General features: G+C 39.9%; 1 protein-coding gene across 1 annotated transcript in view; it reads right to left on the reverse strand.

Annotated features, from left to right (window-relative positions):
• Iqgap2 (IQ motif containing GTPase activating protein 2) overlaps positions 1-26,179 on the reverse strand; it is a 254,967-nt gene that overhangs the window by 8,052 nt on the left and 220,736 nt on the right. The window contains exons 23-33 of the mRNA XM_074077256.1: positions 24,707-24,870; positions 22,398-22,622; positions 20,957-21,097; positions 20,336-20,420; positions 19,685-19,917; positions 17,884-18,016; positions 12,881-12,983; positions 12,099-12,240; positions 5,009-5,096; positions 3,582-3,794; positions 1,263-1,423 (exon numbers count right to left, since the gene is read on the reverse strand). Of these exons, the coding sequence (XP_073933357.1) occupies positions 1,263-1,423; positions 3,582-3,794; positions 5,009-5,096; positions 12,099-12,240; positions 12,881-12,983; positions 17,884-18,016; positions 19,685-19,917; positions 20,336-20,420; positions 20,957-21,097; positions 22,398-22,622; positions 24,707-24,870 (1,688 nt within the window). The remainder of the gene's footprint in view (positions 1-1,262; positions 1,424-3,581; positions 3,795-5,008; positions 5,097-12,098; positions 12,241-12,880; positions 12,984-17,883; positions 18,017-19,684; positions 19,918-20,335; positions 20,421-20,956; positions 21,098-22,397; positions 22,623-24,706; positions 24,871-26,179) is intronic.

The following is a 26,179-nucleotide window of genomic DNA, read 5'->3' on the forward strand; positions in this document are numbered from 1 at the left end:
TAGAGATAAGGGCAAAATAGTTTCTGCTGGGTATTGAGGGGGGGAGCGGGAGGGGGTGGAGTGGGTGGTAAGGGAGGGGGTGGGGGCAGGGGGGAGAAATAAACCAAGCCTTGTATGCACATATGAATAATAAAAGAAAAATGAAAAAAAAAAAAAAAAGACATAGTCATCAAAAAAAAAAAAAAAAAAAAAAAAGATCATACAATGTAAGACAGAATTGTAACCCACACATCCAGGCTGCCTGACTGCAGAGTTAGTGCAAAATGCCTGAAAGCCACCACAACAACCATGCCAAGCAAATCCCTAACAAGCACTATTATTGGAAACAAGTTTGCCAACTTCTTCCCAGGTATAGTAAATAAATGTAAGCAACACCCAAGCAAATGAATTAAAGTGCAAAATGAGCAGCATGCAAATAAATGAGGGCTACATTCGGTTATTTCCCTTTATCAAGTCTTCTATGAGTAATGTAGTTGGTTTTCTGTGCTGCTTCACTTCCTACTGCCAATTTGATGACTAGGATCCCATGAAAATATTGTCTTACATATTTAAATACAGGTCATTAAAAATTGATTAGCATTGACCCTAGTCTACCGCTAAAAATAATGAGCAAAGGACATTCATTAAAAGTCACTGTATTATGCATAAAAATCTATAATAGGTATGCTAATGGGTAAAAGCCAAATTTTGCCTGTTGTGTCAATAATGATTTGTTCAAACCACTGCTGAACAATTTTACATCATTGTGTTGTTCTGCACAATTTACAAATACATGGTGTTATCTAATACTGTCAAGTACACGAAATCCTGTGCAGACAGTCCAAAAACAAAAGTAATATATATACACACATAACATATACACACACATGAATATTTAATGTATTAAAATTTGTGTATTTATTTATTTACTTTTGGCAGTACTGGGATTTGAACTCAGGGCCTTGCACTTGCTAGGCAAGCACTCTACCACTTGAGCCATGTATTTTTATTATGGTGTTTGACTAAAAAAGACAAAAGCAATAATGAAAGTGCTTCCCCAAATGTTAATGCCATTTGCTTACTATATAACAGAGTAAGCTACTTTAATTCTAAGGCTAAGTTTGTTCCTGACTTCTTGGGTCACTGTGGCCAAGAATAAAACTGAGCTTCTAGTTTTTGGTTACAAAATAGAGGAAAAAATTTGCTTCTAAACCCAACCCAATCCAATCCATCCAACCAGGATCATAGTCTCCCATATAGATCACAGCAGGAATTTAACTTACTTCCTTTTCAGGTTGTCTAAACAAGTTTTTATATAGGTGTCATAATAATTAATTTGCTCTTCATAAAAGGCTGCCTTCTCATTAAGGGCGTTCAGAGTCTGCTGAAGTCTTGCCAGTTCCGCTTTCCGAAGCTTGCGATGGATTCTTTGATTTCGGATATCCTAGAACAGCAAGTAAAGACTAACATAAGGTACAAGCAAAAGCTCGCCTTATGGATTGCCAATTTAAGACAAGAGAAGCAAGTAATAAGTCACTCTTTGTGGCTGTTAACCTGAAGTTTATCTCAGGCACTTTGAGGTATTATCTTAACAGCAAAGCATTCTCATCTCTTTTTACTTAAGAACTGAAAAGCACCCATATTTTACTTTAAGAGTCTTGCTAAGGTTTGTTTTTCTGACAGCAGAACTAATTTTAGAATAACCAAACAATTAGTTTAAGGGAAAATGATCTTGGGACACAAAGACGACATGGGGAGGAGATGCAATTTCTTCAGGCTACTAGCAACTTTTCCTTTTTGAAGAATACTTTAAACAAAAAAGGTTTATTTTTACTTGTTGATTTCATTTTAGTAAGAAGTAAAAACTTTTATCTGGTAAACATTTCTTGAGGTTTGTAAAAATAACCAGGCTCTCAAGACTGAAAAAATTCAGCATCGTAACAATTAGTCAGTCTTCCAGTTCTGTGTGCTCTACATCTGTGGATTCAATCAAGTGTGCATTCAAATACTCAGGACAAAAACCTATCTGTATTGAAAACACACAGATCTTCTTGTTATTAGTCTCTAAGAAACATGGTATAACACATTTTTACATAATATTTGGTATTTTAAGTAATCCAGAGATGATTTAAAGTGTATGGGAGAGGTGGTAATGGTGGCAGACACCTGTGGTTCCAGCCACTTAGGATCAAGGAGGATCGCTTGATACCAGGAGTTCAACACCAGCCTGGGCAATAATAGACCCCAACTCTGGCAAAACAAAGAGCATAGGTTCTATGCAAATCCTGTGCCATTTCATAGAAGGGACTTGAGCACCCCTAGATTTTTGGTTATCAGTAGGAAGTTCTAGAACTGACACTAAGAGATGACCACATGTGGGTTGAAATAGAATTCCTAGAACACAAGGCTGAGTGAGCTACTTATCACTTATAAGAATTGTGCTAAATTTAAACTTGCAGATATGTTTTTTTTTAAATTCTATTTGATAAGTTATGAAAATGTTTCATTTAAGAAACTGGCGCCTGTTTAATGATACTTTCTTTTGTGAGCAAATTAAAACCCGTTCTCCCAGGAATTCAAAGAGACAAACCCCTTCATAAGTAAAAATTCCTTATTAAGTAGAAGAATTGCCTCACGATAGCCTTTTACTTTGTTTGAAGCAAAAGCACTGATTTCTCTACCCCACATTCCCAAAGAGAAATACTTTCCATCTGAAAGTTATAGAAAGAAATGCTATTTTCCTTGTGTCACTCAGGCTGGGAAGAATCAGTTTACAACCAGAATTTACCATAAATTCCCTTGAAGAATGAAACTGCATTTCTTCCCAGGAAGTGAAAAAACTGCTTTGTTTTGTTTTGTTTTTCCTGATCATTTGATTGCTTTTAACCTCTAGACCCATGTTAATTTGTTGCTTGGATCAAAAGAATGAAATGTGCTTTTTCATCCAAATATATACTTCCGTGTCCTTGACAAACAGATCTCAGCCACTCCTGTGATATTTCCTTGCACCAAGATGAGATCCTTTTCTTAGGAAATGTCTCAAGTGTAAGAACAGGAGATGAGGAAACAGAAATGAAACTGAGCCTTAATTGAATTTAGGTGAAGTGTTTAGAAATGAATCCACGGGGACGTAGTTACCATCTTAATGGCAGGTCCTATGAGCAACTGGGCTATATGACAGCTAACAAGGATGAGAAAACTCTCCCCAAAATGAGTAGGGGGACTGGAGGTGTGGCTCAAGAGGTAGAGCACCTTTCTAGCAAGCACAAAGCCCTGAGTTCAAATTCTAGTGCCACCAAAACTAAACAAAACAAAAAAACCGAGTTGGTATGGCTTAAGGGTATAGACCTAGTTTGTCTACTCCATCTCTTGAGCATTTGTTCTGGGTGAGTTTCCACTCTCCTGGCGATGTGGGGGAATTTTTGTGGTTTTTCGCTATAAAAGTCATCAATTGCTTCGAAGTCTTTCAAAATCTGTAATATTGAGAAGCAGGAACCATAGCAAATGCAACTGTGAATCCTTCATGTCACCTCACAGGGCATCCCATATTATGCTAGATAATGTCTACTAAGTAAAGAAGAAAGAGTACTGTGTGCAGAAACCTTAGTGATCTCATTGAGAATGTCTTGGTATTTATTTTTGGATGATACGTGTCCTGTCTGCTCCAGTGTCCGAAGATTCCTCTGGATTTTCCTCTTCTTCTGCTCCAGAGGCAGATGTGCATCTTCCATCATTGGTTGTCCCTGCTTCACTTCCTCGGGAGTCCTGGAATCTATCAGTGCACGGCTCACCATGTCTTTGGAGTGATCTAGCTCCTGAAAAGAGAGTATCACGTTGATGGTATTTCTCTAATCCCATGACTGCATAATTTAACAGGAGCTAGACAGGGCAAGTTAATATCAAAAGAAAGAAGTCTGCAAGCCAAAGTCCCCAGACCAATGCTACAACATGTTCCTCACTCATGGTTTTGAAGTACACCTTTGGGAGGAAGTACTTCCTCTTTTTTGAGTAATGCGGTAGTGATGACAGGTCAAAATTCTAAGCTCCTTTATTGCCACAGTGACAAATCACCTGAGGGTGGACATGTTTTAATGAATTAATTGTTATTTTGTAGTTCCCTGGATGGAAGGATTTCAATTCCTGGGCAGCCCAACTGAGAAAATTTAAATTAGATAATCTATCAAAAGGCAGCTATGAATCTGGGCCCTGGTGGCTCACGCCTGCAATCCCAACTACTAATGAGGTATGAAGCCAGCCCCTGGCAAATGGTTTGAGAGATCCTATCTCAAAAAAAAACCCAACACAAAACAGGGCTGGTGGAGTGGCTGAAGTGGCAAAGCGCCTGCCTAGCAAGCATGAGGCAACTGAGTTCAAACCCGAGTACCACCAAAAAAAAAAAAGTGGCTATGACAATCTTGCATGTTCAGAAGCCAACTCAACTCTCACATATCGGCTGTGAGATATGTGAGACTGGCCTGGACTGCAATCTTCCTATTTACACTTCCTGTCATTGCTGGAATGATGGGTATGTGCCACCATGCCCAGTTTTTATTGGTTGAGATGGGGTCTTGAAAACTTTGGCCTGGGCTAGCCTTAGACTGTGATCCTCCAGGAAAACAACTTTAATGTGTGTGACACTTTTTCATTTCTTTATAGTAGCAAATACATAAAATATGAAAGGCCTTTTTCTATACCCTGTGAACCAGAATGATCTTTTAATGAACACATCCAGCTACCTACTGTATGGTAAGGCTTACAATGATAGCTCTGAAGGACTCAGAGCTATCTTCATATTATGGAAAAATCACACTTGGCATGAGCTCCAGGCTGAATTTTTTGTTTCATTCTCCTGATACACCACATGGATTTTAAATATGGCTGAGCTTATTCGTCTACAATAAGAGGTACAATTCCTTACTCCCAGACAGTGTGAGACACAGCTTCTCCCAAAACATTTGGCATGAAGATTTATTAAGAAAATCGACACCTGTCTGTTATACTGTTTATATTATACGTAAAGACAAATTACCTGCTGTTCAGTTGCTGGTGTCTCTAAGATTTCAGTCAACATGTTCCCTGGCTGGTTCCGGATCACATCAATTATCAGCTTCTTGGTCCTTACAAAGAAGAAAAAGGGGAGAGAGCATTTCAGATAGCAGTCTTAATGTACAAAAATCTGCTTCTCTCATGTGAACGCACAAACATATATCCCAAAGGGAAGCTTCAAAGATAATCCCTTAAAATTAAACATTCTTGCAGAAATTCAGCAGGTCTGCTTGAAGGCTCCTGAAAGTTTGTGAATATTTGATAGTAAGTCTTGATGTAGAATTACTCTGTCAGTAACAGGGGCACAAACGCATCATTAGATTCCTTATCTAAATACTTTTAGACTGAGACAATCTTCTCAGGATACCCAGGCTAAGTCTGCCAATATGGCCAACTACTATAGAAGGTACTGGAATGATAACAAATATCTCTCTTTCCTGATTTGAGTAGCATTTAAACTTCTGAGACTGTTAATACAGCATAAGCCTTTAGGAGCCAGACTAACTGTGACCTTTCCTGCTGCATTATGAAATGGTTTGAAGACCAGTGGGCACAGAAGCCCAGCATGACCTTGAAAGCCTGGATTGCTGGCTTACACAGCAGCAAGGAGGCTGGATGTTCAAGGACCTTAGGAACTAGAAGATAAGGCTGGGTCATTGACTTTAGGTGCAAGGGAAGAGCAGAGCTGCTCTGTAGAAGTTCAAAGCTGGAAACCCAATGGGAAGTGCTAAAACCATACACTCCTTCATGAGTTCCTTATGGCAACTGGCTGTTCTCTCCTTAATTAGGGGTCAGGTTATGTGATTATGTAAAAAGATTTTACTGAGGGTGTGGTTCAGGTGGAACAGCACCTCAGCAAGTGTGAAGCCCTGAGTTCAAACTCTAGTAACACACACACACACACACACACACACACACACACACACACACACACACACAAAAGAATAAAGTGATTTTTTTTTTTTTTTTTTTTTGCAGTACTGGGGTTTGATTTCAGGACCTCACACTTGCAAGGCAGGCATTCTACCATTTGAACCACTCCAGAGGCCCTTTTTTTTGTGATGGGTTTTTCAAAATAGGGTCTTGCAAACTATTTGCCTGGGCTGGCTTCAAACCATGATGCTCCTAATCCCTGCCTCCCAAGTAGCTAGGATAACAGGCTTGAGCCTCCAGAGCCTGGCTAGAAAAGTGATTTTAACATGAAAGGCAGATGGCTGAGTTTGCTCACTCTTACATAGGGTGGAACTGTATTGTTAGAAACAGCCTTTCTTCCAAAAGAAGGAAACAAACAGAAGTTGACCCAAACTACAGACGGGTCAGGTTTGAAGTTTCATGTTTATTGTACCCCTATTACTGTATTTCATTTCAGCTCTGTCAAAGAAGAGAATTCTTCCTAAGAAACAGCAGCCAATATTCAGACACATGAAAACTGGAAATGAATATATAGCTTTCACATTTTGAAGCATAGGGTAACTGCTCCCGAATGAATCCTCAGCTTAATAGAAAAACAGAAGAAAAAACAGATTTTTTTTTTTTTTTTTTTGTGGTATAGGGGTTTGAACTCAGGGCTTCATACTTGTTAGGCAGGTGCGCCACCATTTCAGCCACTCCACCAGCCTCAAATAGAAGATTTTTGAAAATCAGATAAAATTCAATAAATCCCCTATAAACACAATTTTTCTCCTTTCCTATGTTTCACAAGACCGTAGGAGAAGAGTGATTATAATGCAACTTCCCTTCTTCCCTTCTCTCTGGCCTCTGGAGAACCATTTCCTCTGGCCCTGTGACCCATGGCTGCTGGGGATTTTCAGGCTGTCTGGGAATGCATATCTAAAGACTCCAGGGAGTCAAAGGGGGGTACATGGCTAATTATAGCCACGTGTGAGATGGCACTGATCCAGAGGCAGCCATGGGTTAGGAGGCCCTGTGTCCCTTCCTCTATATCCATCTTCCTCTTCCAAACATCATCATATGGAATTAGAAACACTGAGTCAAAAATAAAGGCTTTACATAACTAAAGAATTGTTTATTTGCTAGGAGTTGTTGAAGCACAAATTGCCTGGATAACCCTTTTCTCTTGGAATTCTACTTTACGTCAGGCCTGTGGAATTCACTGCCAAAGATCTGCTCCAGACATCCTATATCCAAGTAACCATCCACTCTAGGACAGGGAATTCAATTCCTCCTGGAGTGCCTAGGGCCTGACAGATCTAAGGGCACATCTGGGCTCCTGTTAGTTATTATGGACCTGTGCAAATCAGATAATCCATGTAGGTTTTTAAGTCTCTCAGCAAACTGGCATAGGACTGAACAAAAAGATGCCATGTAAAGCCTTTTCCACTAGGGTCTCACGGTCATGAAAGCTGTGCTTTCCACGTGTCTAACACGGTAGTCACTGGCCACAGATGGCAACTGAGCACTTGAAACCTGCCCAGCCCCCACTGGGATGTGCTGTGAGTGCAGGATATACTGCAGAGCGTAAGCCTTCAGCAGGGAATAAAGAGTGTACAAGATTTCACTAACAATGATGCTCTCTTTCTTTCTTTTTTTTTTAACATCGATCACCTATGGAAATGAAAATATTTTTGATATATTGAGTAAAATAAAATGTACTAATAGAAACCATTTCAACTTTCAAGCTAAAGAAATGACGTATGTGTGAGGTGATGGATATGCCAATTCTCCTATTCTGATCATTAGACATTGTAGTGAAATGCCATTCTGTACTCATGTATGCTAATATGTACAATTATCATGTGCCAATTAACAAATCCATAAGTTAAATCTCACTAGAATAATTAAAAAGTGTCATCTGTTTCTTTTTAAAATGCTGTTTAGAGATTTAAAATTACATGTGTGGCTCACATTAGATTTCTTTTGGAAAGAGCAGCACTGGAACATTCCATTCTTCAACAGGAAGCCAGCAGTCTAAGAAGCCTACTGCAATGGTTAGTCACAGGACTTTCACATCCGGGGGACCTCTGGGACACAACTGACTGATGCTACTGAGAGGTTTAACATGTAGACAAATCCTCATACTACAGTCTAGCATGGAGAACACAGGCAAGTTCCCTCTCCACATCAGCAGCCCACCACAAACCTCTGGTGAGGGGCTGCGGCTGTGTACTCCTATCTGTCACCACCACCCATCTTTTATTTTTGGTGCTGGGGCTCAAAACTCAGGGCTTCAGCATGTACGTGCTTTCTCCTGAGTTACACCCTTAACCACCTACTCCCCTCTTCTGGCACCTTTCTTTTTTTCCAAGTGAAGCCCTAGAGGTCCTTAAACTCCCCAAAATAGGATGTGCAGAGTTCACAGTGCGGCTCACATTTTAGTGGCCAATGTGCCCACCTCCTCACCCCAAACACAACATCCATGATATATCTGACCAGCACAAATCAACCGGTGGGAGAGTCGGCTGCATGACTGTTCTAACACTGAAAGACAGGCTGATCTGAACCAAGGACCTGCCGTCCCTGAGTGAGGTGGAATCTAACTATGGGAAAGAATTAAGGAAAATGAAACATACTAGGGGCTTTGTTCATCAGATTGTGCTTATATTCTGCTGGTAAATGAGGCCACATAGCACTTGGAAGCTGGTGGGGCCCTTGGGCTTGGCCACTGCACTCATGGTGCCTATTATCATACTCTGACCGGTAGTGTTTGGAGACTTCTGTCTGTCACCTGCCTTACATTGTGCCCAAGGTTGAAAGGTATCAGTATTTGTGAAAGCTCAGGTATATTTGTTGTTTAAAATTCTAATTATACCATTATATATTTCTTAGCACCAGACTTCAGATGTCACTTTATGCATGCAGAGTTCCTCCCAGTTTGAACAAAAAGCTGGTCAATCTTTCTGGTGGGATAATGTCTGTCTACATTGAGCCACATGAAAGGAGAATTCCTAAGAGATGACAAGTTAAGCGCTTGAGCAGCTAAGTATGATTAAAAACCACAAATACTGCCTTCTATTTAAACACAAATACTTTTGTGGAAAAGCTAGCTTAATTAAAGGCCATCAGGGTTGCATATTTTTAAGATGAGTCATAAATTATAATAAGGGATTTACAACAGTATAGTCCTTTACAATTTACAAGGTGTCAATGCATGGTTTTGTGGGCTGGTTCGAGCCCTCCCCTGCTTCTCTGTGTTATGAATGAGAATACTGCTGAGTGGACAACATGCTGTTTGATAACTGACAAGTGATACATGGAGGATGTAATCCTACGTCATCCTAGGACTTCTCTACCAGGGTTTTTTGTTTTTTGTTTTTTTAAATTTAACACCATCACACTTGATAGAATTGGGAAAATGGCAATAGCTCAGACTGAGTTTCTATGTGCCATAAACATTCAGAAAAGAAAGAGAAAACGTCTCCTCCTACTACAATATGTGCTCTTTGTGTCCCTCAGGTCTCAGTCACTTGCCTTTGGTCCAGAAGGATGCACCAACATCAGCTGTGCAGTCACTGCTCTGCTGGAATTCTCGTTCTTTATCCTAGGATTCCTAAGAGGGCAAAGAATACTGACCTTGCCCTGGAGGATTGCGAAACTTTGTGATTAAGGACACAGGCTCTGCAGAACTTGAGAGCATCTGGCTTTGAATCTCTGTTCCAATTACTAGCTGTATCACCCAGAGAAAGATTTCCATCTGTTTTGTGCCTTGTGTCATCCTCTGTGAAGTACATTTCCATGCATGTGGGTTGGTGTAATGTGTATACATGTAATATACGTAGTGTATACACGTTACTCATTCTACCTCTCTTTCTGTACAGATGTATGTATAATGAAGAATAAGAATTATAGCAAATAATTTTATACCTTCTGTGGGTTTTCTTTTTCCCACAAAATTAACCATACAAGGATGAAAACAATCCACAGAAGAGGCAAAAATATTTGCAAATCATAGATCTGATAAGACTAAATATCCAGTATATTTATCTTTCTACCAAGGAACAACAGAAAAAAAGTAACAATTTTCCTTTCTTCTTCTTCTTTTTTTAGTAATAGCCATCCCAGTGGGTATACACAATGAAGGAATACTTCATTGTGGTTTTAATTTGGAATTCCCTATTCATTAGGGATGCTGAGCATCTTTACATAAGCTTGTTGACCTTTTTATATCTTCTTTGTAGAAATGGCTATTCAAATCCTTTACCCATTTTTATTTAATACTGACAGTGACTAAGTTTACTTTGTTTGATATTTTGTGTGTGTGTGTGTGTGTGGCAGTACTGGGGTTTGAACTCAGAACCTCATGCTTGCTAGGCAGGTGCTCTACCACATGAGTCACATCTCCACTCCATACATGTTCAAGCAAAAACTTGCACATGGATATGCAGAGCAGCACTATTCTCAACAGCCAAGAGGTAAAAACAACCAAAAAATATCCATCAAATGCTTAAAAGATAAATAATATGTGGCATACAATGAAAGGTTAGTCAATCATAAGAAAAGAAGAAAGTTCTATTTTTAGTGGGACTGGGTGTGGACTCAGTTTACATTTGCAAAGCAGGTGCTCTACCACTTGAGTCACATCCCTGGCCTTTTTTGCTCTGATTATTTTAAAGATGGGGTCTTGTGATCTATTCGTCTAGGTTGGCCTTGAAACTTGATCCTCCCAATCTCAGCCTCCCAAGTAGCTAGGATTACAGGTGTGAGACATTTGAGTTGACTGCTTTTAGAAAGTGGTATTCAAACAGACAAAACCAATTAAGAGACAATTTCTTCCCATTACTTGTAAGGACCCTGCCTATGAGATCTTGGGAGACGTGGCCTAATTTCATTTGCATGGCAGAACCACCCAATCTGTGTTTCTTGGTCCCTTTTAATTAGCCCTACTCAGAGGAAGTCAGGGAGGATGTCTTCTCTCTCTGCTCTGGCCTGCCTTCCCAAAGTGCGGTGTGTTTTGGGAACCAGTGGTTGAAGAGAACTGCTCGCAGCCTTGTGGGGCCAAGGATGTGACCTTGTCTTGCAGCGAGGCCTCTGCCCTGGGGCTGAGCTGTGCTCTCCACTGCTAAACTTCAGACTTTAAGCCCTGGAAGACAGGCTGCACTGGTCAGCTCACTACTAGGTCTCCAGCCTCAAGCCCAGAGCCTGAACACACAGTAGGTTCTCAAATGAACAAGAGGATCTTAGATGAGCTGAGGACAAAGTAAACAAGCCTCACAGAAGAAGCATACATCACAGCACAGCACACCAAGAAAGTTTTTCAGCATTTACATGAGAAGCATAGATCTGGTAAAAGTCAAGTGGGGACCATTGCTGTTTGACAGGTGGCAGGACTGAACACTCTTATCACACTGAACACTCTTATCACAAACAGAAACAACCTCAGCATCCTGGAAGAAGTGTGTGAAATACTGTTTCGATGCATATGTATTACAATTGGTCCCCATTTCCTCTTTCAGTCTCCACCTTACCCCAATATACAACTGTTCTACTGTGCTGAAATGCCACTCTTTCATGATACAAGTTCTTGAAAACTGCATTGTTTGATGAGCACGTGTCTTTGATTTGTGGTGTTTTCATTTATGGTGCTGGATCATGAATCTCATTCTCTGTGTATAGAAGACTGAATTGGCATACACACGAATATGTCAATAGAAACAATATTAGTAATTCAAAGTGTGACTGCTTCATTTGAAATCTTTGGAGGCAGGAAGTAGGGTATAAACAAATCTTGGATTAGTTTAATAGGACAGAAGGCAATAAATCAGATGGTGCTGTCTTTTCACATGTGTGCCTTTATCACTTTATACTGGAAGTAAAATTGGTTAAAGGGCTAATCTTTCAACCATTCTGAAAAAGACATTCCCCAAGTCAATCACCTCATTTTTTATAGGAAAGGAATCAAAATATACATGGAAAAACCAAGGTAAACTTTGTAGATTGTATTAATACTGAGTTATCGCTTAAGTTATGATGCATCTATTACCCTTTGGTTTGATAAACACAGTGCAGTTCTATATTCACCTACTTTTAAAGGAATTATCTGGGCTTTAGCCTTGCTTGAATTTCCACAGTTCAGGAGATGTAACTAGACACAAACACCCTTGAAGCCCCAAACTTACTTTATCATGAGGCTTCGGCCATCCACAGCTTCGCCGTCCCCTATGTCATATTTGCTTGTCAAGTAAAGGGAAATCTCTGTCTTTGAGAGTTGATTTAGTGTATTTTCCTTGTTAGGGTCATTGGGGTCAACAGCTCCTTCCCCTGTAGGAAAATCAACAGTGTTATTCTTCCAGCTCACTCCTGTGGTGATGTCATCAACAACAGATAAGGTTTTGGGGGAAGACAGGCTTAATCATCACATACAGGAGAGACCATGGTCCTTGAGAACCCATGTTCTACCACCTCGAAGTAGATTTGAAAATATTGATTGAAACCTGAAAATAATCTGGGATATGGAAATTCAAAATATGAACAAGTAACTGAAAGAGAGAACTAGTAATATAAGAAATCCTTAGAAAACTGAGTGAAGAATTAATCATTTTCTATCAAGTTTGGATCGTTCAAGTTTTCTTTCTTTTGCAAAATATTTTTTGATGTATCTGGAACTTCCCTTCATGAATAGCAAATTGTTCTATAATCCAGAACACAATAAATTACAGAACTGGGGCAGAGGTGCTGGGGATTGAACCCAGGGCTTTGCACATGCTAAGCAGGTGCTCTTCCACTGAGTGACACTCCAGCCTCAGATTACAGAATGCTTAGTGTAAGAAGGGGCAAAGGTAGTCATTTTCCTTTCAGTAGGCATAATTATTAAATTCTAATTTTTCTAAGATCTAGGATAGGAAAATGAAAAAATGAACCCAAATGAATAAAGGCAAGGAGGAAAAGGTATGTATCTTACCAAGAAAGGACTCCACAGTGGGCACCTCCCCCAGGGACTCCAGCAACTCATTGAGGGAGTCGCTTTTTTCAGCGGCAATCACATCCTGATGTTCCAGTAAGAGCTTTATACAAAGAGCAAGACACATAAAGAGGCAGAGGTCAGTTCCAGCCCCAGCTGCTACCTGCTTTATATACCTCCTGCTCTAATTTTTCAACATTTTCTCCAGATATTGTTCAAACTTTAAAAACAAGCCTGACATTTATTAAAAGTGTAGATGACAGAGAGGCACAATTTTAATTTTATCTTACGGGGAAACATTTATATCAAGAAACTGCAGCATCTGGGTGTGGTGATGCATATCTGTCATCCCAACTACCAGGGGAAGCATAAAATAGGAGGACTGAGGTCCAAGCTGGGTGGGGAAAAAAGTGAGACCCTATCTTCAAAATAACCAGAGCAAAAAGGGCTGGAGGTGTGGCTCAAGCAGTAGAGGCAAAGAAACTAGCAAGGAAGGTGCTTGCATCCCCTTTACAGCAAGATCTAGTGAGATCGGCCAAGAGCCAGCCTTCTATACATACTACCTTTACAGAAACAGGAAAGTTGTTTTCATCTTTTAGGGACAAATTATGCATAATCAAACATTACAGGTTTTTTTTTTTTTTTTTTTTTTAAGGAAAAGTCATCACTATTAGCTATTTTATCACCTGGCATTGAAGATCTTTCATAGGTAAGAATGGCAGAAATTCCCTTGGCTGGGGCCCTAGATGTGATGGGTGATCAGAGCCCAAAAAGCCTAAAAGCTGAGTAACAATGGCTGGAATATCTTTTCAGGTCTTAGGAAAAACATTGTTACTGTTAAGTAGCAGCAGCACTGGAGGGGAAAGCTAGGGAGGACAACAGATCTTTCAGTTTGTATTTCTAATTAAATTGAAACAATGTTTCTACACTACTGATACCCCTGGTGACAGGAGGTTAGATTTTAGTTGTTATGGGTAACTACCTCATAAAACTCTGAGTCATCATAATGAAGTTAGTTCCTTTATCATTTGCAGCATTTTCTAACAGCTTTGCTGAGATATAATTCATGCACCATCAAATCCATTCATTTGAAACGTGTGATGCCTGCTTTGAGCATATTTGCAGAGTTGTGCAGCTATCACCACTAGCTCATTTCAGAACAATTTTACCATCCTGAAAAAAACTGCATCCATTAGCAATCACCCCCTCCCCTCTATTCCTTCCCTCCTCCTAGCCTCTGGATCTACTTTCTGTCTCTATGAAACTGACGGTTGGAGGTACTTCATGTAAGTAGAGACAGACAATGTTTGTCTTTTTGGGACTGGCTTGTTTCACTTAGTGTTTACTAGACAGTCACTGTATTGCTTGAGCTATGTCTCCAGGCCCTGGCTTATTTTACTTAAAAGAATTATTCTTGTTGTACCATGAATCAGATTTTTCTTCCATATGAAGGCTAAGTAACACATCTAATGGACATACCATTTTTATTTTTACTCTTTTGAGATAGGATCTCCTTATGTTGGCTGGCCTAGAACTTGGTGTGTGAACCATGCTGGCCTGGAACTGGCGATCCTCCTGTGTGATGTGTGCCACAATACCTGGCTTGACATGTCACATTTTATTCATTCATCTATTGAGGGACACCTGGTTATTATGAATAATGCTGCTATGAATACGGGTGTCCCGATATCCCTTCAACAATGGTATTCGCTCAGTGTACCTCAAGGGAAGGAATTGCTGGATGATAATTCTACCTTTAATTTTCGAGGAGTGGTCCATATTTTCCAAAGCAGCTGTACCATTTTAAATTCCCACCAACTGTATACATGGGTTCTATTTCTTCACATCCTTGCTAATGCTTCTTCTTTGGTTTTTTTTTTTTCCTCAAATGGCAGTCATATAATGGGCATGAGATGATATTTCATTATGATTGCTGATTTTCTTAATCATTATGATGGTGAATACCTGTTTATGTGCTTGGTGACGACTGGTATATGAAATGTCTGTTCAAGGCCTTGATTCATTTTTCAATCAGTTTATTGGTTGTTGTGACTTGTAGAAGTTCACTATATATTCTAGATATTAACCCTTTACCTAATATATGATTTGCAAGTATTTTCTCCTATGCTATAGGTTGCCTTTTCTCTTAGTTGGTACAGTTGCTCATTTTTAAATTGGATTTTTTATCTTTTTTATCAATGAGAGTTGTGGGATTATATATTATGGATACTACTCCATTATTAGATATATCATTTGCAATTATTTTCTGTCAGTCTGTCAGCTGTCTCCTTAATTTCAGAATAGCACTATTTATAACAAAAGTTTTGAGCTGCAATGAAATTCAATTTATTTTACTACTTGGTGTCCTCTTTAAGAAATCACAGCCTACATAAAGGCTACAAAGATTTATTTGTATGTCTTATTCTAAGAATGCTATAGTTTTAGCTTTTATAGTTTAGGTCTATGATCTATGACTCATTTTGAATTTATTTCTTTTTTGTATAGTGTGGGAAGAAAAGGCACAAGTTTATTCTTTTGGCATGTGAATTTCACACCACTTGTTAAAAGACTTTTTTTTTTTTTTTTCAATTGAACTGTCAGCTCCTCACTGAAAATGAATTGACCATAAATTTCACGGTTTATTTCTGGTCTCTCAATCCCAGTTGATCTGTATGTCTGTCTGAATGCCGGTCTAACACTGCTTTTCCTTTCCACTCTCTTAATCTTTAAGATTAGTAAAAGGGAGAGTCATCTGTTTAATGCTAAATTTTCTTAACAGTTTCGGGACACTTGCTAATTGGGTTTTTAATAGAGGAAGAACAGCCTCAGATACAGCTGGAAGGCAAGGCAGTCCTTCCTTCTGTGTTCATTATACTTATTTTCTTCTAAAGTTTCTGTTTATGGGAGACATACTAGTTTTTCACTGTAGTAGGGGTTCTTTGTTTTAAAGCAAAGAAATATGTATTGTTTTTCAAAAGGCAAATTGATTCAAGAACTACATAACAGAGGTGATACAGAAGCTTGGTGGAATCTGGAAGCGTGGTTATACAGCATTTGGGTAGAGGATAAGTTAGAGACAAGAACACAACAGCAGGACGGATAAACTTATGTTCTTGCTTTCCTTAGAGACAGGCCAGCAGATCTGGCTGCTAACTCTGGAAATAGAGAATGTATTTTAGGTGGCCAGCTTTTATTCTTCATTCTATTAATATCAGAACATAAGACATTTCCTGAAAATAGCTCCTTAAACTTCAACATGTGATGTTGAAGTTCCACATGTTCCTCAGACAGCCAGGACCACAGGCTTGGCAGGTCACACTGCTGGTGCGTTGTGTCTGCATGCTGACGCCTACACACTTAGACAGTAAACAGGACGGACTCTCTGCCACCACTCATTGTCCCAACACAACACATGAAGGAACTCCAAATTGGTCCCATGCTCTGGTTCCCAGAATTGCATTGTTTTCAATTCTTTTTAACACAGGAGCAGACTAATTCTCCCTAAATATTAGCAGTCTAAATTGACACAGTAACATTTTCTCTGTTACCCAGGAGAAAGAATCTCTTATTCTAAAAAGAACTTCCTACTACCTGAGGATACTGCCCTGAGCAAACACATTACAAGATGTCCGTGTGTGTTTGAGGTGGCTAATGTACCATAAAAATAGACAAAGGGGTCATTGTCTGTTTTGTCAACCAAATGTGAATGCGCCTACTTGACTGTTAGAAAATTATTTTTGTCAATGGTACACTGCTGGACAATTTTCTTTGTGATTTGGGATGCCTACCTACAGAGAAAAGAAGGGATCTGGCATTTAATCGATACTTAAACTGATTGAGAATTTGTTGCAAATGTCAGAGAAATTCCCTGCTCCAAGTCTGCAAGAGAGAAATCAAAACTAGATTTCATCTTTCCTTCAAACCTCATTCAAGCTTTCATTTCTTAGAAGAGCTTAATAACACAGGTCAAACTTGTAAGCCAAGTTGGGGTAAGCCAGCTTGCCCCAGAAAGTCTATCTGGTATGAGGAGGCAGAGGTTTGACTTTTGAGAGGTGTGTGTTTGTTACGCTTTCCCCTTGTCAGTACAATTCAAAGCTGGATATATCCTTAACTGAAGCATCTAGAACTTTCACGTATATCTGAGTACTGTGGGATCTTGTTAGAATTTATGCTTGGATCTGAAGGTCTCGGGTTCATTTCTAGTGGATTCCCAAGACTTTGCTTTGACTATCAAGGTCTGAAACTATTTTTGAAAATGTTACTTTTTAAAAAAAATCTAATTCCAAAAATAAGTTCCAGTTAGTTCCCCCCTCCCACCCCCAACACAATGTTTGACTTCTCTTTTTTTTCAATGATTGCAGAGACATTCAGGCCTCCTACTTCCTTCCCAGAGCCAGGGTGGAGTGCTGATGGCTGACAGTGATGAAGTTTGCATGAGAACCAGATGGGGACATTATGACGCAGCACTGACTGTGAAATTGCTGCTTCTAAGAAATGGGGGTTTCCAGAACAATGGCTATGCGCCTCTGCAGGAGGATGCTGGTGGTGTTCTCTTATCTTCCTCCAGCAGCCTGTTTTCCACCTCTCTCTCCACGTCCAAACATCGTGTCACTTCTCTGCCTTTTGGTTAAGATTATCTGTAATGTGTCCAAATGTCAGAGCAGGGAGAACATTCTCACCTTCCCAGAAAATGCCTGGGAAAGCTGAGAGCACTCCCGAGAGGGGCAGACAGGTGAGTCTAGGCAGAATCCAGGGTTTGATCCTGTTCAGGGCTTAAAACTAGCATTGCAACTGGATCGTGTCAAAAGCAAACTTTCTTGTTTGGGAGGAGGGGTTTTTATTAACATTTAAGAATTAGGGAACAAATCCTGGAGGGCACTTTAGGATTAAGAATATGAACACTGGCACATGCATACTGCAAGCCTGTAGAGACTAAGCATTTTAAGTGAGCAGATGTTTGAACCATGGATACATGGCTGGGACCCCTCCTCAGACCCACTTACCGAATGCGTGTTGATGATTTCCTCAATTGAAATATAAATGACTGGCTTGCTGACTGTCACCAGGTCTGTGTATTTGTCCATATTAAACTTTTCTTCTGGCTCAAGGACATTACATGCTTCTTTGAAATATTTCCTAACAAAAGGGGAAACAACTGTTATTTAATTGTGAGTTAGATATCTTCATTAAAATAGGAAGTTCTGAGTGATGGCTAGTACATTGGTCTCCACCCCAAACCTTGGGGGGATTAGTAGCAGCTTCTCCCAGGCTGGCTCCTGACTGTGGGAACCCATCCATGTTTCTGGATGCAAGATGCAGCTCCTTGAACAGGACTAGAGAGCAATAAGGGCCTTGGCCCTGTTGGTGATCCACTGTGATCAAATCGTGGGCAGGTCATCTTAAAAATGTTATCATTTAGGGCTGGCGGAGTGGCTCAAGTGATAAGAGCACCTGTCTAGCAAGCATGAAGCCCTAAGTTCAAACCCCAGCTCTAACAAAAAAAAAAAAAAAAAGAAGTTATCATTTTAAAAAATAGCCCCTGTCCAGGTTTACTGGTGGCTCGTGCCTGTAATCCTAACTACTCAGGAGGCAGAAATCAGGAAAATCTTGTTTTGAAGCCAGACCCTGGCAAATAGTTTTTGAGACCCTATCTGGAAAACACCCAATACAAAACAGGGCTGGTGGAGTGGCTCAAGTGGTAGAGTGCCTGCCTCCACATGTGAGGCCCTGAGTTCAGTACTGCCAAAAAAAAAAGCTCCTGAAATTTAAGTGAAAATGTCAAGATTAAGAATTCCTTTTTGTGTGTACATCCTGGGGATTGAACCAGGATTTTGTGCAAGCTAAGCATGCTCTACCACTGAGCTACAGCCCGGCCCCAAGACTAATAACTCTTCATCTGAGAATCCAGTCATTGTACAGGACACTATCCAAAAAGCAATTCATCAAAATTTGCTATCGTAAATGCCACAAGCTGCTGTGTCTATACCACCCTAACGACCCTTCAGAGCTTCTTTTACCAGTTGACAAAAATGAGAGTCAAGACTATTCCATTCTTAGTTGATCCTAGCAATAGCTGCTGGCTGATGGAAGGACTGTTATGGCTAGGGATACAAACACATAAAATGCCCCAGCTTGCAGACCCTAGAAAGTCTATTTTAAACTGCAGAAAACAATGAAAGAGAGATAAAGGAAAGCCAGGTGTCTTGTGATGACAGCCTAGAAGTCCTAGGTAGATTTTGTCCAAAAAACCCTTGCCCAGATGGAATATATATATATGTATATATGTGTATATGTGTGTGTGCACATATATATACATATATATGTACTGTATAATATTTGTGTGTGTACATATATGTATATATTATATAGTATATAATGAAGAAGAAAGGCTTGAGAGGACAGCACATATTCATACATGATCATCTACAAATATAAAATCTGGGGTTTTCCCAACCTTTCATAGCTAAATACTTCATTTCCTACCATTGTTTGCTACATTGAGTGTTCTATTCTAATGACTATAAGCCTGTAGCTTACCAGGAGGAGTATTTGATTTTGTCAGTGACAAATCAGAAGATAGGAAGGACTCAGTGTAGAGGAGGGCTGGGGGAGGGGCACACCAGGCACCATCAACCTTGCCTGCTCTTCCTTCCCTTCTCTTCCCCCCAGTGGCAACTGCTAGAAGAAATGCACATAGTCACCAGAAGTTCCTGTCCACCTTAGGACTCCAGCTCCAGCCACAGAACACATGCTATTCATGCCCATCTTTCTGCAAGTTTCTTTAGAACTACAGGTCCTTCTCACCTGAATTCCTGATACGTCTCTGATAAATAGTTGTTCATAGATGAGAGATGCTCATTTTCTCCCTCAAACAGCTTGTTGGAGGCTGCGTGCTGAAGAACCTTGGCCACAGACCCCAGGTTTCTCCTTTGGTCAGAGTTGATCTGACCTCCAGCTGTCATGTCGATGATGTCAAAGCCATCAGGAGCCACGATAGCTGGGTTCATGTACCGATAGTACAGGAGGTTTCCAACAATCTGGGTGATGCAGAAGAAAAAAGATCATTTTTAAGAGAGAAAACAGAGTTCAGCTTGTTTTTCCTTAACGTATATATTCATGTATATTTCCCAAGAGAAAGCAGATCATTTTCTGATCTGAAACCTAAGTAAGCATTAAGTAAAAGGAGTGGATATAATCACATGCTAACAATAAAGTATTTTTGATGAAAAATATGCTTAGTGTCCCCAAAATGCTCACAAAGAAAGAAGAGCAAATATATTAAAGATTTCCAAATTAAACTCAGCATAACCAATGACCTTGACAGCCATTAGAGACCTGTAGCTTGTTATAAATTATCATCCATGGGGAAAAAAAAATCTTACAAAATGGCATGTTGGCAATTTTGGCTCGTACCCCCAAAGAAAAGCTATGGTGAGATTACCCTTGAAAATCTACCTTTAATAGCTCATCTTCTGAAGCATCAGGGAATTTCTCATGGATCGAATTCTTCAGAACTTTGGCTATATACCTCAATCCATAACTACATACAAAACAGATGACAAAAGAAAAATCATGGAAAAAGGCTAAGTGAGGGAGAAACACATGGCAATTGTTCCAGTCACCTATAGCTGAGTAGTTTTCCTCAAAATTAAACATAAAATGAGATGGTAATGGAACCACAGGACTTCCACTGATGATAATACCTGAGCTCTGTATCCGCCTACAATCAAAGCACTATTTTTTCTTTAGAGAATAGTTATACATTTTAAAGGTTAATACGGGCTTTTTTTGGTTATCATTGTTTGGTTTTTAGTGTTTTGTTTTGTTTTGTTTTTTGAGACAGGGTATCACTATGTACTCCAGGCTGACCTGGAATTCTTATCCTCCTGCCTTAAATCTCCTGAGTACTTGGACAGGTGATTACAGGTGTGAGCCATCATGATGGAAGGCCACCTTTTTAAATAGTAAATACAAAATGAGGGAGAGACTCCTGTTTTCACTACAGGGGCTCACTTTATGCAGGATTCCAAGAACTTCCAGCAATGAATGTTAAAATTTGCTTCAAATCCAACTTACGGCAGTAGTTCAAGGGAAGAAATGATAGAAATCAGGACTTTGTCGGTGACCCTTCTCAGGTTCTCAATAGAAGCCTCTAGTTTATTTTTCACCTCGGGGTGTGTTAGGGCTTGTTCTGTGGTCACATCATAAGGCAACTTGCTGAAAACACAAGGGATTTAAATTAACTGGAGGCTTAGGTACAGGCATTAGTATTTTTGCCAAGTTGGCTCTACAGTCAAGCTTTTTGCAGTGCATTGGACATTGTCTCCGACGCCAATAACAAGATTTTGCTAAGTGAGGTGCAAGGATGTGCCTTGTGTCACTAGTGGAGCAGAAGGGAGCTCCCTTTGAGCTCCTCAGGGATCCCCTCTCTCTCTTCCTCCCTTTTTTCTTTGCTGTGGTCTGAACCCAGGGCCTTATGCATATTAGGCAAGCGCTCTGCCACTGAGCCACATTCCCAACTCTTACTCTCTTTTTTCATTTTTTTAAACAATAAAAAGCAGTATGTGCATTATAGGAAAAAAATATAGATAAGTAAATAATAAACATAATACCAGTGCAGAGATAACTCATTTTATAGCTTAGTACATAACTTCCAAGTCTGCAATGGAATTTGTGTATAGTGTGTATATACATGACCAATTTTTTTTTAAATTGAGACAGGGTCTCGCTATGTACCCCAATGCTGGCCTTAAACTCTTTATTCTCCTGCCTCAGCTTCTCAAGTGCTGAAATTACACCTATCTAGGTACCATCACGCCTGTTTACATGGCCAATTTTTAAAAAAGTAAACAGGTTATTGTTCCTAACTGCAACTGAAAAATAAATCATGAGCATAGTGTCTGTGCCAATAAATATATATCTATTCCACCATTCCAAACACTTATGCTATTTTGTGCTATAGAAGCATCTGTTTCCTACTACAAAGCTACGTATTTTGACCTTTTGCCATTACAGATGGTGCTATGACAACACCCACATAATCCTCTATGCTCATCTAAATTCTTTCACAAGACCCCCTCATTCAGGAAATCAAAAGCCACGATTGCTTAGATCCACAAACCACCTCCCAGAACAAACCTGTCCTACCTGGACTATTACTGCTTACACACAGAAGTTAACTCACTGGGTAACTAAAAAAGGATTTTTGTCAGGCAAAGAGAAAGTGTGCACCATCCCTAGGGCTAGATTTAGGAACACATAGAGAATAAAGAAGGGAGACAACTACAGAAGCTATGGCACTGGGGAGAAATTGGTTCTGAAATTTAGTATCAAGATGACCAACAGTCTCAGAATGTGACCTGTGAGGGTGTGTTAAAGGGAGGTCACATTTTGGACTGAAAATTAACTTTTTACAGTGATTATTTTTTTGCTTAGTAGAGTCTGAGAGTGTACATAAATGCACATGCCAAACGATTATAATACATGATTGAAAATGATTGTCTTCCTGCATTGTTACCTGGCCTCTCCGGTCTGTGTTTCTAGTTGGTTCACCCAGGCCTTGTATACCTCTACAGGATTGGTGTTGATGATCAGGGACTTGTCTTCAATGATCTCTCTCACCACTGGAGCCAGGAGCTGGCGTAGGGTGTTCTGTCCCCGGGCACCTCTGTTGAAGCTGACGACCATCTTGATGACTGTAGGGTTACCAGTCACTATCTCCTGTACCTGGTCTACCTTTGATCTAAACAAAGCCCAAGCCAAAAAAAAAGCAAAAAAAACCACAACAACAAAAAACCAGATTTGTTTCTATGTATAGAGTTTTCAAACTTTATGGAATTATATTTTTATTTATGAAGATCACAGTTGGTATGATTTGAAAAGAAGCAATCATTTGTAAGGTGTGTATGTTTTTTTTTTTTTCCTTTGGCAGTTCTGGGGTTGGAACTCAGGGCCCCATGATTGCCAGACAAGTGCTCTGCCAGCTGAGCCACTCCTCAAGCTCAGCTGTGTTTTTCAACACAGCTAAGGATCTAAATTGGTTTCAGTCTCAATTTCAATCTAGAAGGCAGGTATGAGTCAAAAGTAGACCAAGACTAACACTTCCAGGTGATACTGTATAAGTACTGGACCCCCTCTTTCAAAATTTCAAGTACTTTCGTGATTGAATGAGCTATCTACACATGTTCAGATCCCACTCTAATTCATTGCCAAGTAGCTTTTAGACACACCCCATCACTGAACACTCTTCTAGACTTTGATATCCAATTCCTTATGACTTCTTCCCTCTCTCCCCACCCCTTGTACAACTTTCTCCCTCTTCTCTCTTGACCAATTTCCCCATTTTCTACTTCCTTTCCTGTTAGGGTCTGACAGTGCTCTATTCTGGTTTTTATCTTACCTAGTCACTTCTTTTTCTTTCCTTTGCTGGCTCCTCTTCCACTTTTAAATTCTGTTTTCTTTCTCGTTTTGACTAATTGTATGAGTTATTAGGGCAGATGGGGTGAACTCAATGGTCCAATAAAACAGTAACTGAGCCACCAAAGAAAGTTTTGCCACCCCCCTTGCTTGCCCCTCAGACTTCACTCCCAGAATAGTTTCAGCTACATCTCTTTAGGACCTGTCCTCTGATCTCAGCTTTTAATCCATACCCCTCCTGGGGGCCAATCTGGAATTTCTGAATTTCTCCTACACATTCCACCATGTGTTCACCACCCATTGCTAAAATTCAGTGTGCTAAACATCCAGACTACCTCCCTCCTTCTTACCCCCTATTTCTCTGACTTGTGTGACTTTCATTTATTCTATTCGTGCAGCACAAGTAGATTAATCTTCTAAAAAAAACCAATGTGGTCACATCAATATCCTGCTGGTCCCCAGAAGGTAAACACCTGGGCTCCTATTCAGTGTGCCTACCTTTCCAGCTTCATCTCCCCTCACTCACTAAGTCACATCTTGGCAAGGCTAATCCACTTTCTGTCTTGCACCTGTGTCCATGCTGTTCCTTCTTCTCTTTTCCACGTCTTAAATAACATATGCAGCTACCTCTTGAAGTGTTGGGTTAAACAGTTTCTCGTTCCATAATATCTCTTTCGGTCCACGTAGGTGGGTCTTTTCTTCTCATCCCTCTACTCTGTCCTGTTGCTCGAGTCATCCATTCAGTACTTACCACAGTCACCGCAGGCCATTACCACTGCTCATGAGTCCCATCTCATGCTGGCTGACAGGCACCCAAGGCACAGGTGCCTGGCTCCTGTGCTTCAGAAGCCCTTTGGATCTGGCAGAGCTTACAGTTCCAGGAAGTTAGGGAGGCAATGAAGGTTCACCTTGGATTAGGATGTTTCTCAGGCATTTTGGGGAGGGGGGCACTAAGTTAGCTACCTGCACCTTTTTTTTTTTTTACATCAACTAAGTCAACAAATTAGCAAAAACAGCTAGAGTTCTAGTAAGACAGGAAAGACTATGCAGGCAGGCATCACGATCTCCATCCACTCACTGATGGTTTTATTATCCAAAGAATTTTAATAAATCTCTTCACTGACTTCAGTAAGTTTTTGGTTTCTAATAGTTTTGGACATGGAAAATATAGTTAATTGAACCCTAGAAAGGGTTCACTGGTGCGAGAAAGCTGTAGCATAATATAGCTCTAACAATGCGGAAATTCAACCACCCACAGGGATTCCGTGTGAGTCTCAAGAAACTCGATCTATTTCAATATGCATGAATAACACCGCATCATTTTAAAATTCTTTCAGTAAATCTGAGCTAGCCACCGATAACCAGAGGGCCTGTGTGCCAGTGTCTGCGCACCCACAGTTATGTACATACTTTATTTCCTCCTCCAGAGCAGCTTTAAAGAGCTTGAGCAGCAGGAACTCTTCCCGTTGATTAGAGGCATAGTTGTACAGCGTGAAAATAACAGTGTCCATAAATTTAGTTGACTTGTTCTGTGGCATCTGGAAAATCAGCTTAGCCAAGTACAAAGGGTTGGTCTAAAAGCAAAGAGGAAATAACAAAACAAGACCCCCCCCCAACTATTGGTCAATACATTATTCAAGTAGAAAACAGTACCTGATTCTCTGTTCTTCAATGACTTCATTAACAGCATATCGAGGAGTATGTAAGACTTTAAAAGGTATCAGCTAATATCATTAATACTAGAGCATAAGAAGCTACATTAGAAAGTTATGATAGGATTTAAATGTCTTCTTTACTGTGATATATAATTATCTTTTATATACTTGGCACTGTTAACCCTTTAGAATCATATATTGATCTTTACTGTAGAGATGCAGAAGAGAGGGAACACAGAATTTGGTATCCAAAGAGACTGGCAAGAATAGACTAATGGCCCAGCTACTAAGGGCCAGTCCTTCTACTGGCCTAGAAGGACTGATGGATGAACAGGGGAAACACATAACATCTTCTGAGACTAGAAAGAAAGAGAGAAGGCTATGTTTCCATGTGGACACAGTGGGATGGCATGGTGTTCTATGAGGAGTAGGAAGGTAGTGTGAGGTAAGGAGGCTAAAGAGAGAGATGAAGGTCAGCATGGGAGAACAGCAAAAAAGAATTCAAAAGATTGACAAGAGTTAAATTAACACAGAGCCCTCAGGGCTCCACTGAGGATAGGTTCTATGAGATACAGTATCAGCCTTTATAAACCATAGGGTTTTCCTTCGGCAGCTATACTGATCAGATTGTGGGCAGGGAGTTTAAAAGAAACTAAAAGGTATTTATAGAGGAAAGAAGCCATACAGAGAAATATAACACTCCTATTTCCTCCTTTTGATGAGAAAAGAAAAGGTTTAATTTATAACAGCGAGTAACACTAGATGTTTGATAATCAGTATTCACCTGAATATACTCCAGCAGTTTGGATTTAAGGTTTACAGGGTGACACAAATTCTGGTTTGGGTTACATTACTATTTAGGTTTGCTTTTGAAATTGTAATTATTGGTTGAAATTTTATGCATGACAAAGTCAGGATGATTTTCTTTTCTTTCTTTTTTTTTTTTTTGATAGCTCTGTAATATCAAAAGAGTTTGATAACTCTTTTCTAACACCAAGCAACTAGGAATCATGAAAAAGAGGACTACTTACTATTCTCCCCTCAGGAACCCAAAACCTTTACATTTGTCTTAAGACTGAAAAGACAAATCCAAGCAAATTCTGCTGCTCTGTTAAAAATGCTTACTAAAGTTTAACTTAAGGACCAAAGCGATCCAGGCCACTTGCTTTTCTACAATTTCTTCACTGACCCTGGGCTAATTATGCAAAAAAAGACAGAGAAGAAAAGG

This window comes from Castor canadensis, chromosome 6 (genome assembly GCF_047511655.1).
Source record: "Castor canadensis chromosome 6, mCasCan1.hap1v2, whole genome shotgun sequence".
NCBI classification, from domain to species: Eukaryota; Metazoa; Chordata; class Mammalia; order Rodentia; family Castoridae; genus Castor; species Castor canadensis.